We start from the raw sequence: 17,827 nt of genomic DNA, 5'->3' as shown, positions 1-17,827 counted from the left end.
CTGAAAATGTAATCTAGTTTCAAAAGGAAAGACTTACCTGGTCAGAAACAAAGTGTGGAGTCAACCTCGCCATTGTATGTGGAACTTCGTAGACAGCGAACCCAATCGCATGCAATGTTCTCTTCTTTTTGTTATCAACAGGATTGGTTTCGTAATGCTGTGTCACCGACACAACAACATGGCACTTATTGGTTGATGTGCGAGGTATCTGAATATGGAACTGTGGATTCATTGCAGTCGTTTCTACGAAACAAAGGATATAACAATCAATATCGGCAGTACGAAACAAGAATTTAATTATATGAAATAACTTTTCCAAAACGATAATATATTGTGTTAGATAAGGTACAGGAACAATGTTTTTCAATATGTAGGAGTCAGTGTGTTATTTTTTAAAATCTATTGTCTTAAGTCTTAACGAATTTTTAATGTATTTGATTAGTGCATGAGACGCTGAGGAAGGAGGGGATTTCATCAACAAACATTACATTTGAAAACAATGAACAATAAACATTGTTTCATTGGGATTTAAGTATTTTTATATATCTTTCAGAATATAATCTTCCTATTTAGAAATTGAACTTTATTATTATTATTATTATTATTATTATTATTATTATTATTATTATTATTATTATTATTATTATTATTATTATTATTATTATTATTATTATTATTATTATTTAGAAGCAAAAATATCTGAGAAGATCACTGTTTCGTCATAGTCTATAATTAGTTTAGACACACTGTACAGCGATACACTTTTACAAGTAATCTAATGACAGCTGTAGATAGTAGGTCGTTTTCTAACTTGAAAAACATTTTTGTTTTGTGCTGAATAACATGATTCCTATGGTTGAAATGAACCAGAGGAAATAGACAAAAAGTCATTTCTTATTGTGTTGAAGTTCATTAGTGTTTGCTTAAGCAAATAATTTCTTTCATTCCTCAGAGTGTTAGTTCATAGATGTCTCCCTCAAGGTTACCAAAGGATTACTGTCCATTACACCTATAAGAATAAACAAAATAAAACCTTGAGTTTGACTCTAATGTTTCTTGAAGCATAACCCTAGCACATTTAAAAGATACACCATGGTTTCAAAGAATGTTATCTGTCTCAGTACCGTACAGACATTTTTTAAAAAAAAATATTTTATAGAGGAGGTAAGTAGATAACATTGAAATGGAATAGTAATATTAATACTATCTTCAGTAAGTCTTTTGTATGTAAATATGAATAAATTGTAGTAAATCATGAAGTCTAAGTAAAAGTTTTGCCAGAGCTTTGCTACCTTCGTTGCCAATGCTGTATTGTTTGGCTGCCGTACCCTTACGCTTACAGGTAGTGCAGTTGTAATGTACTATCAAGATTCTGATCCTTCGCATAAAACAAACTCAAATGTAGCTCCGGGAATACAATCCAGAGTGTAAGTCTATCACATCAGACGAATAGCTGTCTAGGAACCTACAACTCAATCTTCTTAGTGTGCTCCGAGATTTAAATTGTTTAACAAAATTCCGCTCTACGCGAGACTAACATTCTTTTCTTGAAACGTTTTCTAATCAAGCAGTTGCAGAATTTGCGTTTGATACCGTACTCTATCTATTGCCACTGGCGAGTGATAACTGCACCTGAGGTCTGTGTGGCTACATATGGCAGACATTTCGAATAGCAAATATTTGCTTTTGTGTATTATAAAAATTCTAATAAATATATGCATTGTCAATTCTCTTTCATTCTCTTATTTCTGAGATCTGCTACTTAATAAATCATTTACTTCTTACCTTGATAATTTGGACCTCCGCCTGCATTGTAGCCACTTCGCCATCTTCTTCTAGCCAGAACAGCTCTCCACGGTTGTTTAGAATGCAATGCTGGCTCATTCATCCAATCGTCTGGACCAATATGAACTAAATCTAAATGGGTGAAATGCCTCGCAAAGTCTTCAAATGACATCCTGAAAATAATAAAATTAAAAAAGGGGTTTAAATACCTACATCATCAAAAAGCTTGCTCTTACACGAGGTTAAGTCTTTAGTGATAACCTTTAGCATGATCTTTCACTTTATTAGCTTGATTTCCTAGTTTAAATTATTTCCCACTTCAGACATTATTTTTTTATTTTAAATTATTTCTCTCCTTTGTTTTGAAATAATCTAGGTCTTTGCAGGGTATTCCTTAACTTTGATGATACCATCTTGTGGAATAAATTGTTTCGCATATTAAATAGCGTTGAAACTTCTGACTGCTTGGCACCTTTGTAAGGAGTTTTAAATTTACTAATCAATATCAACATGTTGATATATTTTACCAGTAGCGTATGCAAAACTGTATCAAGGGAGGTGGGGGTTTAAGCATTTAATTTCATACTCTTTCAGGACATGAGTGATATACCTATATATATATATATATATATAGTAAACATTTATTTTTACATAATATCTTGCTCAAGAGGATTAAAACCCCTAAACCAGAGATGTAGCTAAGGGGAAGGGATTTTTGGCCAAGAACAAAGTGGAAAGAGGTTAAATGAAAAACTAAGGGAAGAGAAAAGAAGGCAAATAAAGAAAAAAATAATAAACTTAACCTAGTCAAATTTATTGTCACAAGTATTACGATAATCGAGTGAAATTTAATAGCCATAGGACGAGTTTCTTCACACTAGATTAAGCTGTTACTCTGGAGTACATACATATTTAATCGAGAGTAGGACACAGTTACGTTTCTTGGCGCCATTACTCCAAATAAATCTATTCTAGGGATAACATTTACTCCGCCAAATTTGGGTGGCTAAATTTAAGATTCGCGAGTAAAGTGTGAATTCCTGCAAGACAGGACAATGGTGGGGAAGTCGAGACAGTTTGTGTTTGCTAATGTTTCAAATGAAGACAATATTTATGATAGAGTTCGGCGAGCAATATTAATCAGAGAAAGAGTAAATTTGTTTGAGGATTAGGGTGATGCTGAATTTGTAATATTTTCTGTTGAATAAAGGTAGTACCTTGTACCTATCCAGAATTATTGAGCATAAGTGAGAATTTTCTCCTAACATGTAATTATTTCTTGTTTTCTTTTCTCTTATTTCGATGTAATAACAGGAAATTTATAGCTCTGCAATATTTTTTTCTAGGCCTATATCTATTTACGTTTGAATCTTGAATGTCGAATGTGAGTGCGTCATAATTACATGGGCGCATGGGGGGATATTCAAAATTAACAAAAAATTGGCTACTTACCAATGAATCCTCCCTTGAAAAATTTAAAGATTTTGACGTTTCGGAACTCTCAGCTGGTTCCTTCCTCAGTGGCAAGGTAAAAAGGATTAAAACGGAAAGGAGATAAAGGGAGTAAAACCAGGAATACATACCACTATATAAAAGTAACGTACAAAAAAGATCCTGAGATGAACAGAGCAGATTGGAAAAAAGAATGAACTGAATAAAAAAGAACGCGGTGTCTATGTTAGGCCACTATTGCCAAATCCAAAGTATGCATCAACGGTAGGTGCCCAAGTTTGATCAATGTTGCCAGTATCAAGGTTCAATGCAGGTTTGAATTTATGAATAAAGAACGATTCTTTAATTTCCCGTTGTTTTTTGATTTTGCTGAACCTATTACCTTAACCCGTTTTATATTATGTGAATGTTGTTTTAGATGAAGCGCTAAACCCGACATGCCTTCTTCTTGTGACTTTTTTGATTGTCTAACATGTTTCTTCACACGCGTGTTAATATTATGTTTAGTTTGGCCAATGTATGAGGAATCACATTCGCAATGGACGCGGTAAATACCTGCTTTATTTAATGGATCGACAAAATAGCTTTTAAATCTAGTGAGATGTTTTTGTAAACTTTTGGGGGGAATACTTGAAGCAGATATGTTATGCTTTGCAAGAATATGTTGAATTTTTGTTGAAAGTTGTGGAAAATATGGAATTCCAATCCAAGTTTTTGCTTCTTTGGAAGTTACCGTTTTGGGGACTTGCAGCGATCTACGTGTTTGATTAAACCATTTTTGTAAAATACACAGCTTATAACCGTTTTCTTGTCCTATTTTCTATAAAAACTGTATTTCTTCGTTGAGATCTTTTTGACGGTCACAAATTACTAATGCACTACGAAAGAAGTTCTTCCAAATATTGGCCTTGTACATTGGCGGATGAGCTGACTGTTGATGTATGTAAGTAGTGCCTGCATTGGGTTTTCGGTATACTTTTGTAATAAATTCATTATGTGATCGGATAATCAATAGGTCTAGAAATGGAAGGCCGTTATCAGATTCACGTTCAAGGGTAAACTTCAGCCTAGGATGCTGATTGTTGAATTGTTCAAATATTTGTGTGAGTGTATTTTCGTCACGAACAAGTAGTAAAATATCATCAGCATAACGGTAATATCTAATGTATTTTATTGTGTTCTGCCGTATACAAACCTGCATTGAACCTTGATACTGGCAACATTGATCGAACTTGGGTACCTACCTTTGATGCATACTTTGGATCTGGCAATAGTGGCCTAACATAGACACCGCGTTCTTTTTTATTCTATTCATTCTTTTTTTTCACTCTGCTCTGTTCATCTCAGGATCTTTTTTGTACGTTACTTCTATATAGTGGTATGTATTCCTGGTTTTACTCCTTTTATCTCCTTTCCGTTTTAATCCTTTTTACCTTGCCACTGAGGAAGTAACCAGCTTGGAGTTCCGAAACTTCAAAATCTTTAAATTTTTCAAGGGGTAAGTAGCCAATTTTTTGTTAATTGTGAGTGCGTCATCTTTAATTTTTATTAGTTACTGAGTTATTCACTTCCAAATGTCAGGTATGATAATACTTAGGAGAAGGATTGCTTAGAAAAACACTTTACATTACGATCACACTGTAGCTGTATTAGACGATGTTGAACTTAATATTAAATGCTTTGAACGGTAAGTATATATGTGTATATTTGAGTTTTAAATATTAGGTAGAAGGGCGATCTCAGTGTTAGGTGCTTTGCTAAGCAGTCCTACTTCGTAGATATTACCGAACCTTATATTTGGAAGTAAATAACACAGTAACTAATACAATCAAAGATCACAAACTCACGCTGAATATTGAAGGTTCAATTTTAAAATAGATCAAAAAACATTTTGAGCGGTATTCAGAAACGTGTTTTCGGGTAATAAGGGTAGCACTGTACTAATCGAGTGACAAACAGTTTGTTATTTATATCCGTATTCAGAAGCGAATTTTGTACGTTATAGCGCCGATAGTTTAAACAAAAGGAGGAAATAGTTTTCAGATGGTATGACCTGTCCTCTATCTGAAACGTTTTGGTAATACTTAACTCTTTTCATTGTTTTGTAGCAAGTGAAATTTAATGAATTTAGATGTGTGTGCTTCTCAGTCGCAACGTACAGACCTACAGATTATAAATGAAGTACGTGAAGCAAAAACTTCGAAAAATCTTCATGTCCGTATCTTCCCCTTCGATATGAAATTCTGGCTATGCGCGCACCCGAAATCCCTTTCCTTGGGTGATTTTCACGCCACTGTATTTTACGGGTATAAGAGAAAGAACCATACTCCATACAATTATAAAATTTAATCTACAACAGTGTATAAACAATCCGTAGATAAGAATGACATTTAGCGACTAAATGAGTACAGGTAACTTACGAATAAACGTTGGAGGTTAAATATTTAAATAAGCTGTTTATTTCTATAGTCTTGCTTTTTGTTCATAAGAAATAAATTGTTTTTGATGCGTCTTATTTTTACGCTCCACTGTACGTATTCTATTTGATGATGATGCACCATACTTACACTAGAGAGGTAGGAAATTATTCGAATTCCTCCCCCCCTCTGAAAGTTCGATCTTTTCCATGCTCCTTAACAACGTCACTATTCTGACAACTACCCACTGATATGAGGCGTGACAGTTCGAAGCACATATAAAATAAAACACTCAAATGAATGATTCACTAAAAGCAATAATTTTGAGAAGATTATACCCGATTAACATAAATTAACATGATGTCGCACGAACATCTTTGGAACGTACTAGGATCCTATAGATTTATTCAGAACATTCTATTATCATCTACGGGAAATATTTGAGTAATCAAGTGAATTTGAAGTTTTAAATCTAGGATATTTATTATAATGGGATAATAAAAGCAGTAAGAAATAGAACTTTTTCTGCTGGCACATTGCAGAAACAACGTACTCCTAGAGCTCTAACTAAGTACGAAATGAAAGAACCTATCTGCGAATTGAAAAATACGCATGTGCATAACTCGAAAGAATAATTCTACAATCAACTTCATACATTGCAACGGCGCCAATGGGCATGGATAGCTATCAAAGAGGGCCAGGGACGCTCGACGGTCTATTGTGCACAGCACTTGAAATTAATTTTTAGACGAACGGAAAATGAACTTTACAACTGAATACTACGCTTTAATGATTTCTATTGCTAATTCCATCCTATGTGCTTTTTGTTTCTGATAATGGACTATTTAAGCGTTGATGTCATATCCCTATCGTTTCCATAGTTATCACCACGTTGAAGTTTAAATGATTAATACTTTTCTGACCACAATATATATTTATTTATTAAAATTAAAATAAATCGTAATAGTTTCAATAACTTAATGTTATCTTCATCAGACGTTAACTAGCAGAAATATCTTCATAACATTATATTAATATTATTTTTGTATAATTTTAATTGTTTCATTTTATAATTTTAAATTTTTAAGATATAATAATCAGGTATTGTTATAATTTACTGTTTTATTTTAAACTTTTAGTATAACTGTTTTTTTGTATATAATTATTACTATTTTCACTTTTCTCTTTAATAATAAAAAACAGTTAATAATAATAATAATAATAATAATAATAATAATAATAATAATAATAATAATAATAATAATAATAATAATAATAATAATAATAATAGCAATAATTGATATTAAAACAAACAATTATTGATACTAAAGTAAATAACATAAGTTATTAAAATAAATAACTAATGACATTCAACGCATTAGTCTAGCAATTCAGCGAGGTAATGCAGTTAGCATTTTAAGTTCCTTCCCTTCTTCTAAAATGGAAGAAATTTTTTAATTGAAATGAACCAGAAATTATTAACATTTTGGACTGAAAATTTTGCAAACTATTTAAGTTTTGTTAGCTCCATGATATTTGTCATGCTACTTCCAAAGGTGAGGAACATGCACTTATTCGCTTTTCTCAATTTCGAATAGCCTAGTTTCAAACAAAATAATTAGTGTAATGTATCTTCTGCCCATAATTATGTCTATGACAACCATTTGTTTCTGTGGCAATGAATTTTCAATATCGAAAAAAAAAAAAAAAAAAAACTATACGTTACTGTAAGACCCAACAATGAAAATTTCATTAGTTTGTGACTAGTTCAGCTGAACTCGAAAATAAATATGCTTTCAGTGTGTTCCAATGGCTTCGTAACTTGTTTTCGGTGTGTTCCAATGCATTTATTTTATTCATTTCAGGTGTTTACGATTTGCTTACAGCTAAGAATTAAACAAAATTCATTATTTTCAGCCTTCTATTATCAGAGTTTAACAGACAATTAATTTGCAGAAGTGGTATATTATTATAGGTGTCTTCTTTCTTACAAGTAACACTTCACATCGTTGCTGCCGGTCTGACGCTAAACTATACATTTTCGGAAAGCACTAGTCCTAAATAGGATAACTACACAGTGCGACGGTCAGACGTTGCCGCGTTCAGGACTTATGGAGCGTCAAACATTAACATGGGGTTTATGAGAGTAACCATAGCAGTCGTATTATTTCATGCTAATTCGTCTTGCATTTGAACTCTGTGCTAACATTTGTGTTGTAGCAGTCGTATTATTTCATGCTAATTCGTCTTGCATTTGTACTCTGTGCTAACATTTGTGTTGTTTTTGTGTTTTTTAGGTATGCGTTGTAAGATGGATCCGAAAGTGGTCGTTTGGGCTCTGGTGGCCGAGATCGGGACAAATGAGCGCAATCCAAATTTGGAAGAGCAAAGGATGGTGGCACACATCAAGTCTCTTTTGACCAGCGGGATGGAAGTCGTTGAAGAGATTCGTACGCTCGGCTTCGGTGACAGTGATGGTGACCAGGGGGACGGAGACATGGATTTTGGAGACGAGGAAGACCAAGAGCAGGAGGATGCAGAGATGCCTTCGTCATCGCAGCAGTCTCATACGTCTTCCGCATCTGGCTCATCAGCGTCAGAATACCTGCCCTCTCCTGTGAAGAAGCCGAAGTTCCAGGATCAGCCTCCAGAAGACTCCAAAATGACACCAGAGCAGTGGCGCGAGTACAAGGCAAAAGCCTATGCCTACTGGACGGTAAATCCAAAAACAGGTAGGCCTTGGAACACAAAGACCGGTCGTGCTACCCACTCGACTCTGCAGAATCAGTTCAGGTATATTCGGAACATTGGCGTGCTACGTCACTTTGGGGCAACACAAGGCAAAGATGACAAGAAGACGCTGATGGCAGAGATCAATGAGGCAGTTCGGGGCATGTTCGCGGAGAAACAGCACACTGCTATCATTCACGATCGAACGTTGCGAATTTGGGCTAGGCAAACAGCTAATGAACTGGACCCTAACAAGAGTCTCAAGTTCAAGGCATCACCGTCGTGGGTGTACAGATTCAAGAAGCGCAACAACATCGTGGACCGTGCAATCACCCACAGGGTCGGCAGGACCTGGCAACTGAAAGAGTTGGACTTGCAGCAGCAGGCTGATGCTTTCGTATTAGCGACTCGCGAGCTCATTGCAAGCGAAAGCATCCCACCAACGCAGGTTGCCAATGCAGATCAGAGTAGCTTCAAGAAGTTGTTGCAGAGTACTCGCACTCTCCGTACCAAAGGAACAACAGTCGTGCGAGCGGTTGTGGGATCCATGAGCGCAACAACCCACAGCTACATGATCATGCCCGTGATCACCATGGCCGGAGAGATTCTGCGGCCGATGTATGTACTGGTGTCGGAACCAAGTGGAAAGTTTCCGGGAAACAAGCCTGCAGATCCACCGAACATCAAATCATTTGCTGGCAAAACGTCCAACATGAACAGGGACGACCTTAAGGACTTCTACGAGCAAGTGTTCTGGCCAAGCATGCCTGATGATCGGAAGAAGATCGTTTTGCTATTGGACTCGTGGACTCTGAACAAGGACGACAATCTATCGAACGCACTGAAGCCTGCCGACGTTGCGTTGCACAAGAGACTGATTCCTGGTGGTTGCACTGGAAAGATTCAGCCTTTAGATGTGCATTTCTTCCGTCAGTACAAGTCCTTTGTACGCTTTGTGACCGACACACTGGCCATGGACAGTGTCATGGATATCTGGCATCGCGATCGATTCCTGGCACTACAGTCGTTTTCACTCTACCAGTTCAGCGCACCCCGATTCAAGAACCTGATCCGGTACGCTTTCCACAAGGCTGGCTATCTGGACGAGGAGCCGGGAATGTGGATCTCTCCGCACGAGTACTGCTTTGACTCCCTCGACGAAGGTGACGTGTGCTTCACGTGCGGCGAACTACCGTTCGTCAAGTGTGCACACTGTGAGCGCACTCTTTGCATCTCTCATGCTCTGTTCGACGATTTGCACATTGATTGTACCCTTTAACTTACGCAAACAAGTGCTCAATCAGACAACGTCGATTCAAACGTCACAAACCTTGTGTTCTTCTTCGTTTCCTGTAACTCTCATAAACCCCATGTTAATGTTTGACGCTCCATAAGTCCTGAACGCGGCAACGTCTGACCGTCGCACTGTGTAGTTATCCTATTTAGGACTAGTGCTTTCCGAAAATGTATAGTTTAGCGTCAGACCGGCAGCAACGATGTGAAGTGTTACTTGTTAGTATATATATATATATTTGCAGTAATAAAATGACATTAAAAATCATTATTATTATTATTAAATAACTATCGATATTAAACAATCATTGATACTAATATCGAAGATTAATAATACTAAAAGTAGACAATTATTGGTATTAAAATAAACATTTATTAGTATTAGAATAAGCAATTATCATATTAAATAAAAAAAAAAAAACAGTTATACTAAAAATTTAAAATGGAACAGTAAATTTTTAAAGACGTATATATTTTATATAACAACGGAAGCATCTACATGCATAATCAGTACAACAAAAATATTGAAATCGAAATGAAATCCTCTGAAAGATGAGAAAAAATACAATAAAAGAACACTTGCATCCGTGGAAGAACGAAACTAATAGAAAGGTAGAAATCGCTTCACTCAGACTATATTCCCTTTAACATGCTGACCTTTAATATAAGATATTTGGAAACAAATTGTAAATAGAAAATTACTTTTCAGAAAGGGGGGGGGGGAGGATAAGGACGTCATATAAACCAACCAACAGGAAATTACATTTAGCACCAGCAGCTACAAAACCTTTTCCTGTCATCTCAAATATATTTAAAATCTTTACAATATCAAGCAATTAGATTCTGATTACGTTCTTCTACAAAGACAATTCTTCTCAGAGTATAAACACCTCATCCAGTTCCTTGCCAGTTGGTAAAGTGCCAAGGACCGACGAGACGTTACCACGTTGGATAGAAACGGATATGCGCTGTATTAGATAGGATGTGGAGCGAACTTCGCCGGAAACACAAGAAATGCGTCTTCCTACCTCCCTAATGAATTCTAGACTTCTTGCACCCCAAGCACCACTGGTTTCAATAGCGATTGGAGTGAAAACAAACTTTTCGAGAAGGTTGTTGTATTTTCTTTGCTTTTCAGCTTCTCTGCGATTAGCAACAGCTCCAGCGTTCATTACTGACAGAGGGAGACTTGAATGAGCGTATGTATCGGCGCATGTGAAGTCCCACAATAAACATTTACCTCTCATCCATGGAATCAGTGTCATCCCATCCGGTCGCTTTCCATCCGAACGACAGCAACCAGAAGGTTCCCGTATTGAAGGAAATCCAGCTGGGTTGAGGGCTCGTAGTATTATATCATTTACCGAGGAATGTCGGGCGAATCTACCAGCGCTCTTCATGCATGAAAGGCCATGCAGGCCACGTTGGTTAACCTCATCCCCACAATGGAATATTTTCTGTTGAATAAAGGTAGTACCTTGTACCTATCCAACATCATTGAGCATAAGTTAGAATTTTCTCCTGACATGTAATTATTTCTTGTTTTCTTTGCTCTTATTTCGATGTAAAAACAGGAAATTTATAGCTCGGCAATATTTTTTACTAGGCCTATATATTTACGTTTGAATCTTGAATGTCGAATGTGAGTGTGTCATCTTTAATTTTTATTAGTTACTGAGTTATCCACTTCCAAATGTTAGGTATGATAATACTTAGGAGAAGGATTGCTTAGAAAAACACTTTACATTATGATCACACTGTAGCTGTATCAGACGATGTTGAATTTAATATTAAATACTTTGAACAGTAAGTATATATGTGTATATTTGAGTTTTAAATACTAGGTAGAAAGGCGATCTCAGTGTTAGGTGCTTTGCTAAGCAGTCCTACTTCGTAGATATTACCGAACCTTATATTTGGAAGTAAATAACACAGTAACGAATACAATCAAAGATCACAAACTCACGCTGAATATTGAAGGTTCAAATTTAAAATAGATCGAAAAAACATTTTCAGCGGTATTCAGAGACGTGTTTTCGGGTAATTAGGGGAGCACTGTACTAATCGAGTGATAAACAGTTCGTTATTTATATCTGTATTCAGAGGCGAAATTCGTACGTTAGTAGCGCCGATAGTTTAAACAAAAGGAGGATATAGTTTTCAGATGGTATGACCTGTCCTCTATCTGAAACGCTTTTGGTAATACTTAACTCTTTTCATTGTTTTGTAGTAAGTGAAATTTAATGAATTTAGGCGTGTGTGCTTCTCAGTCGCAACGCACAGACCTACAGACTATAAATGAAGTTCCTGAAGCAAAAACTTCGAAAAATCTTCATGTCCGTATCTTTCCCTCCGATATGACAGCCATGAGGCTCACAAACTGCTAAGCCTAAACGTAAGGCTGCAGCAATTCGAAAGCTTTCATTTGACAAATGAAGGCCTAAAGGCGGAGAAGGTATCGCCATCAACCATGCACCCGCTTCGGGAGACGAGGCAGCAAGAAGCCTGGCTTTATCTTCTGGAACAACAACAGATTGTAACAAATGATTATGTAATTGACATGCCATTGGTGTATACCAAGATGACTGATAACACTTTTTGTTAATCTCCGGAAGGCTTGTATCTGCTAAGTTTGCCCACTTATTAGAACCTTCTTGAACTGAACCATCTGGGTCCAAACAATAACCCTGTGGAAGGAGAGCTTCGATTAACCGCAGAGATCCGTGGTATGACGCTAAGAATGTAGGAATCGCCATAGCCACAGCTCGTCGAATACCAAGACCGCCCAAACCAACAGGTAAACATGCTTGTATCCAAGAGTTGTCATTTAAGGAGCAGTTCAGAATTGATTCAAGGCCAGTTTTTAGGACAGTATCATATTTTTGCAGCAAAGAACTCTCATGCCAAGATGGAAAGCATCGTAAAAAATAGGTTAGGCGAGGGATTGATAAAGATGCTCGTAAAAGGAAAAAGGCTGAGTGGGCTGAAATTGAGGGAAGTCGAGACAAGAACAATTCTAAAGTAGATATTTTATTCAATAGCACGTTAGTGAGTGCTTCCGACGTGAGAGCAGCACCTAGAAGACATGCATTCTGGATTGTTAGAGGGCGTATGCCTGGTGCAGCCTCATTAAATCTTCTAAAGATTTCGTCGAATGCGGTTTCATCTGTTCCAAGACAACCCACCTCGCATTTAGAAAAGTTAAGACGCAAGCCAAGAAGTGATGCCTTCTTATTTATTTCTATTAAAGATGAAAGAACTATCTCGGGGTCACCACCAATTGTTCCATCGTCTAAGTACCAAATGTTTAATTCGGTATTCAGTGATTTAACTAAAGAGTGAATGGTTATAGCGAAAAGTGCTGGGCCCAGGGGATCACCTTGTTGTACACCTCTCTGAGAAGAAATAGTGTTTCCGTTGAAAAACAGATCACTTGGTTGAGCATAACATTGATAAACATATGGATAAATTGAAGGAAAATTATTCATCACTGCGGCAAGCATAGTATCCCGGCGAAGCTCATTAAATGCGTTACGAAAATCCAATTTTACAATCGCCTTAGTAGCACTGTGAGTAGAAGAGAAATAAACTCGGGCTGCGTGAACAGCTGCCTCGGCACCATTAGGAACACAAACACCAAGCTGATGGGGGGATAAAAAGTTCTTAACTGGCTCACGTATTCTAAAGCATACAATTTTTGCCGATATTCTGCGCCAAACATTCCCAACCGCTATGGGCCGAATACCACCATCCTTTTTTTCTTAGCGCTGTAAGTTTGGCGCCGAAGAACAGTGGGCGAACTTCCGTTGGTACTTTTCCAGAAATGATTAAATTAAATAGATCACATAAGGATTTTAGCAGTTTTTCCTTCGATTCCAGTATTTGACAAGAAAGAAGGTCTTTAAGAATTGAAGGACGAAGCCCATCTAGAACAGTAAATTATAACAATACCTGATTGTTACATCTCAAAAATTTAAAATTATAAAATGAAATTAAATTGTACTCGTGCAATGGTTACTAAATTCTTCTTCTTCTCCTTTTGAGGTACAAAGGGAATGACAGATTCTCGCAAATTAAACGTCTAGATTTGTATGATTATAAATAATTTAATTTCGTTATAAACATTTATTGTATATTTCCATGAATTTACTTGTATTATGGATATGGGCATATTAACGTTCTAATTAATTGTATTAATAAATAATTTCCTTATAAAAAAAGTTTTAAGGAATATAATAAGTTACATTTTATATCAATGTTTCACAATTATTTCTCAATTTAAAAATTAAATCTATATTTTATATACACATATATGTAATTGTATGTCGAAATCATGTTTGTAGTTTCAAAAAAATGTAAATAAACATCAGAATTCTATAAAATGAAATATTTAAAATTACACAACAATAATATTAATTTAATGTTATGAAAATATTTCTGCTAGTTAACGTCTGATGAAGATAACGTTAACTTATTACAACTGTTACTACTTACTTTAATTTTGATAAATAAATATGTACTCTGGTCAGAGAAGTGTTAATCATTTAAGTAATAGTTCCAGAGTCAAGATGAATGAAATTGAAATTGAATTTACTTTGATGAAGGACAGAGAAACCCTAACAGTGAAACTATTTATGATTGCTGAATACAAATATCTTTGGGACAAGTTGAATAATTTGAGTATAAAAAAGCGTAAACCGCTACTGATTATTGTTTTAGTTGCATATATTCAAGATTTAATGTGTACTGAAGAGAAGCTGAAACGTTATGGTGTAAAATGTTAGAGCAGAAATATCGTAACCAAAACTATATTTCGTTATTTGGTAGGCAATTGCATTTTTAAAGTAATGTTTCTTTGTGATCAAAAATATAAAGTTACTGTCAGTATTAGCTATGCAGACAAAAGTTATTTTTTATAGCTGTGATGTGGGATCTTTAGTTATATAGTTGGTGTCAAAAACTTAGAAAGATTTTAAAATGTTGCTTTCTAGCATCTTTGCATTTGTTTGACTATTTAATACGTAGCACAATGACAAGTTATGTATATACTTGTATGGTGCGAGCAGACAAAACTGGGAATTTTTATAATTTAACAGTGTTGAAATAAGGATAATTTATGTAAAATTGCTCACGATTTCATAGTACACTTACCAAAATTCTCCGTCATTTCTAACACGCACACTAAGCAATTCCTTATCCCGATCTGATAGTCCATCCCATTCCCAGCTCCTTTCACTCCATGGCCCTGTCCACTCTCCTCGTCCCCAGGGATTCCTTAGCCTCACAAGAGGGGTTTCTCCAAGTGGGCCTCGAACCCGAGCCAGTCCAGTAACGCTGTACGCATGCTGGGTAATGAGGCCATTCCGTAGCCTCAGTTGACGTTTATTTTCTTTCTCCTGGAAAGACAGTAAAGCAGATAAATAATAATTATCTCTAGTTGTAGCTATACCTTACACTGTTAACAATAAATTAATAAATAAAAATCATAATAGATACTGTCAATGAGACAGTATATTGTCATCATGAATGAATTCCACATATTTTAAAACTAACCAGAGGGATATGGATCAGACGACACTAACTGACAATCTAAAATTGTATTCTGGTTACGACGGAACTGGATTAATTTATTTATATTAAAAAAAAACCTCTTGATGTTATTTACATCCAAATTCAGTCTATATCGGTATTGGGTACGGGTGTGAAGGAGTGAATAATAAAATGTCCAAAATAACAGAGATTTGTGTCCACTCCATAGTTTTCGGTGTCACTGAGCTGATTGGTGACAGTCTCTTGGATATTTAAGTCCAAGTCAGGAGGCCCGAGCGTTGCTCGTGGTTATTTTTCTTTTTTACTACATTCTTTACTGTTGAGAGAGGCAACGCCTTGCTCGTCTTTATTTATTTTACTTAGTTACTTATTTTCTAATAGGGACAATGTCGAAGGTTATTTATTCCACTCAGTTCGTTTTCAAATAATGTGTATAAATATTATTCATTCCGTGCGAAACAGGACACTTATTCTAGTATATTCATATATTTTATTAACCTATCAATATTGCTCTCTACTAACTATATATATATATCCTATTCCGTTATGGAACCAAAAATGCTCTCGTACATGTATGTACAGTATAATATTCAGGGGATCTTCGTAAATTACGTATGTTTCGTATCGTGAAAGTATGATAAACTTTAAGAAGTGATTGATATATCATTTGATTTTAACGTCTCTTTCAGCAGTGAAGCTATATGAGACATGGACTTACAGTTTAACGTGGAATCCGAATCGCATACGCTCCCACCGGGAATGGAACCCGAATTTCCCATGCCAAAGTAAGAATTTACTTATTGTGGAAACGTAATAAAAATTTTAAAAAAGTAATAAATTAAGAAATATATATTTATATAACTCTTGAAACACATAACTTATCTCGATTAAATTTTCAACATAGATGATGTTCAGGCCTGGAATAATTTTTATCACTTTATTTTGACAATGCAACTTAACGGAGGGGTGGGGGAGATACGTATATGTAAAAAATAAAAATGAAAGTGAATGTCTTTGTGACTTCATTACTGTTGAACCTCCCGACCAATCTCGATCAATTTTTTAGCATAGATTATGTTCGGGCCTGTGATATTTTTTATTATTTTACTTTGACGGTGCAACTTAGGGGAGGGGAAGCAGGGATACATACATCCATGCATACATACTTACATACACACACACACACACACACACACACACATATATATATATATATATATATATATATATATATATATATATATATATATATATATATATATATAAATGAAAGTAACTATCTTTCTGACTTCATCACTCTTCAAACCACTCGACCGATTTCGATGAAATTTTCATTAGGCATGGGCGAGAGACCAAACGAGACGAGAACTGAAACAAGTCTCGTCTCGTCTCGCAAAATCAAAAGCTGTTCTCGTCTCGCAGACCTAAGTTCTCGTCTCGCGGTCTCGCGCGAGACTTCTCGCTTTGGTCTCGCGGTCTCGCAAATTAATACTGGAATAATGTAGTCTTCATTCGATCCTTTTAAACTAATGTATACTCAAAGTTTACATAGTTTTGTTTCATAGTTACACAATGCTTATCCACTCATTCCGATTCACAATGCTTGATTTTACACCCCACATTCTCGGTATTAAAAAATGTCAGTTTTCTGTAGTCTTTGTCTATGTGAAGTATGAATGAAATCGGCATGTTACATTTGAGTAATCTTACTTGAAAGATAAAAGCTTTCAAATAACTTGGTAAGAACGGTAACTCAAATAGCCGTATTTATAGTAAACATGCAGCGTTAGTAATATATATTTCACAACTTAAATGCACTTTCATCTAAACGTTTTCTTAACAATTGAGAGTTAAGAGATTAATCTTTAATAACTACAAGAAAGACTACAATGAGCTTAAATAAAAATTTATTATTATTATTATTATTATTATTATTATTATTATTATTATTATTTAGTCTGACCGAATTACATACAAGATTTCCAATACTTGGAATTATTGTTACATGGAATTAAACAGTTACAATTTTAGATCTAACTTTGTTACAAGTAACACACGTTGGAGATACAGAAAGCAACAATGCAAAATCGATAGTCACCAGAACAACTAACATAAATCTGAATCTTACTTACATACTCTACAAACACAACCACAAATATTACCTAAGAAATTGAAATTTCACATTAATTCGTCTTCAATAAGAAATGAATTCATTTTCTACAAAACACCCCGCCCCCTCACACACACACACCAAAACAATTTCACTGTTCCGTACTGAACAAAGTGAAATACTGATCTACGTAGAAATGATCCAGTCAGGATCGATGGATATTTTAACATTTAATATTAATCTGAACCTTGCATATTCTACAAATATAATTGCAAAATTACCTAAGAAATTAAAATAATGTTTTCTTAATTATTCGTCTCCAATAAGAAAATAATTCGCTTTTCTTTAAAACACACACTAGTCACAAAAACAATTTCACTGTTCCGTACACAATCATCTTTAAACAAAGTCAAATACTGATCTAGACGTGATCCAGGCAGGATCGACAGATATCTTAAACATTCAATATCAATCTGAATCTTACATATTC

General features: G+C 35.4%; 1 protein-coding gene across 1 annotated transcript in view; it reads right to left on the bottom strand.

The window, feature by feature from the left end:
- The window catches only part of LOC145662857 (calpain-9-like), a 412,792-nt gene that overhangs the window by 34,059 nt on the left and 360,906 nt on the right, over positions 1–17,827 (bottom strand). The window contains exons 7-9 of the mRNA XM_081728793.1: positions 14,829–15,073; positions 1,786–1,958; positions 38–243 (exon numbers count right to left, since the gene is read on the bottom strand). Of these exons, the coding sequence (XP_081584919.1) occupies positions 38–243; positions 1,786–1,958; positions 14,829–15,073 (624 nt within the window). The remainder of the gene's footprint in view (positions 1–37; positions 244–1,785; positions 1,959–14,828; positions 15,074–17,827) is intronic.

Source organism: Thermobia domestica, chromosome 10 (genome assembly GCF_964235325.1).
Source record: "Thermobia domestica chromosome 10, izTheDome1.hap1.1, whole genome shotgun sequence".
Classification (NCBI taxonomy): domain Eukaryota; kingdom Metazoa; phylum Arthropoda; class Insecta; order Zygentoma; family Lepismatidae; genus Thermobia; species Thermobia domestica.
The sequence above is the reverse complement of the archived record's forward strand: the minus strand, read 5'-3'. Positions and strand labels throughout refer to the sequence as shown.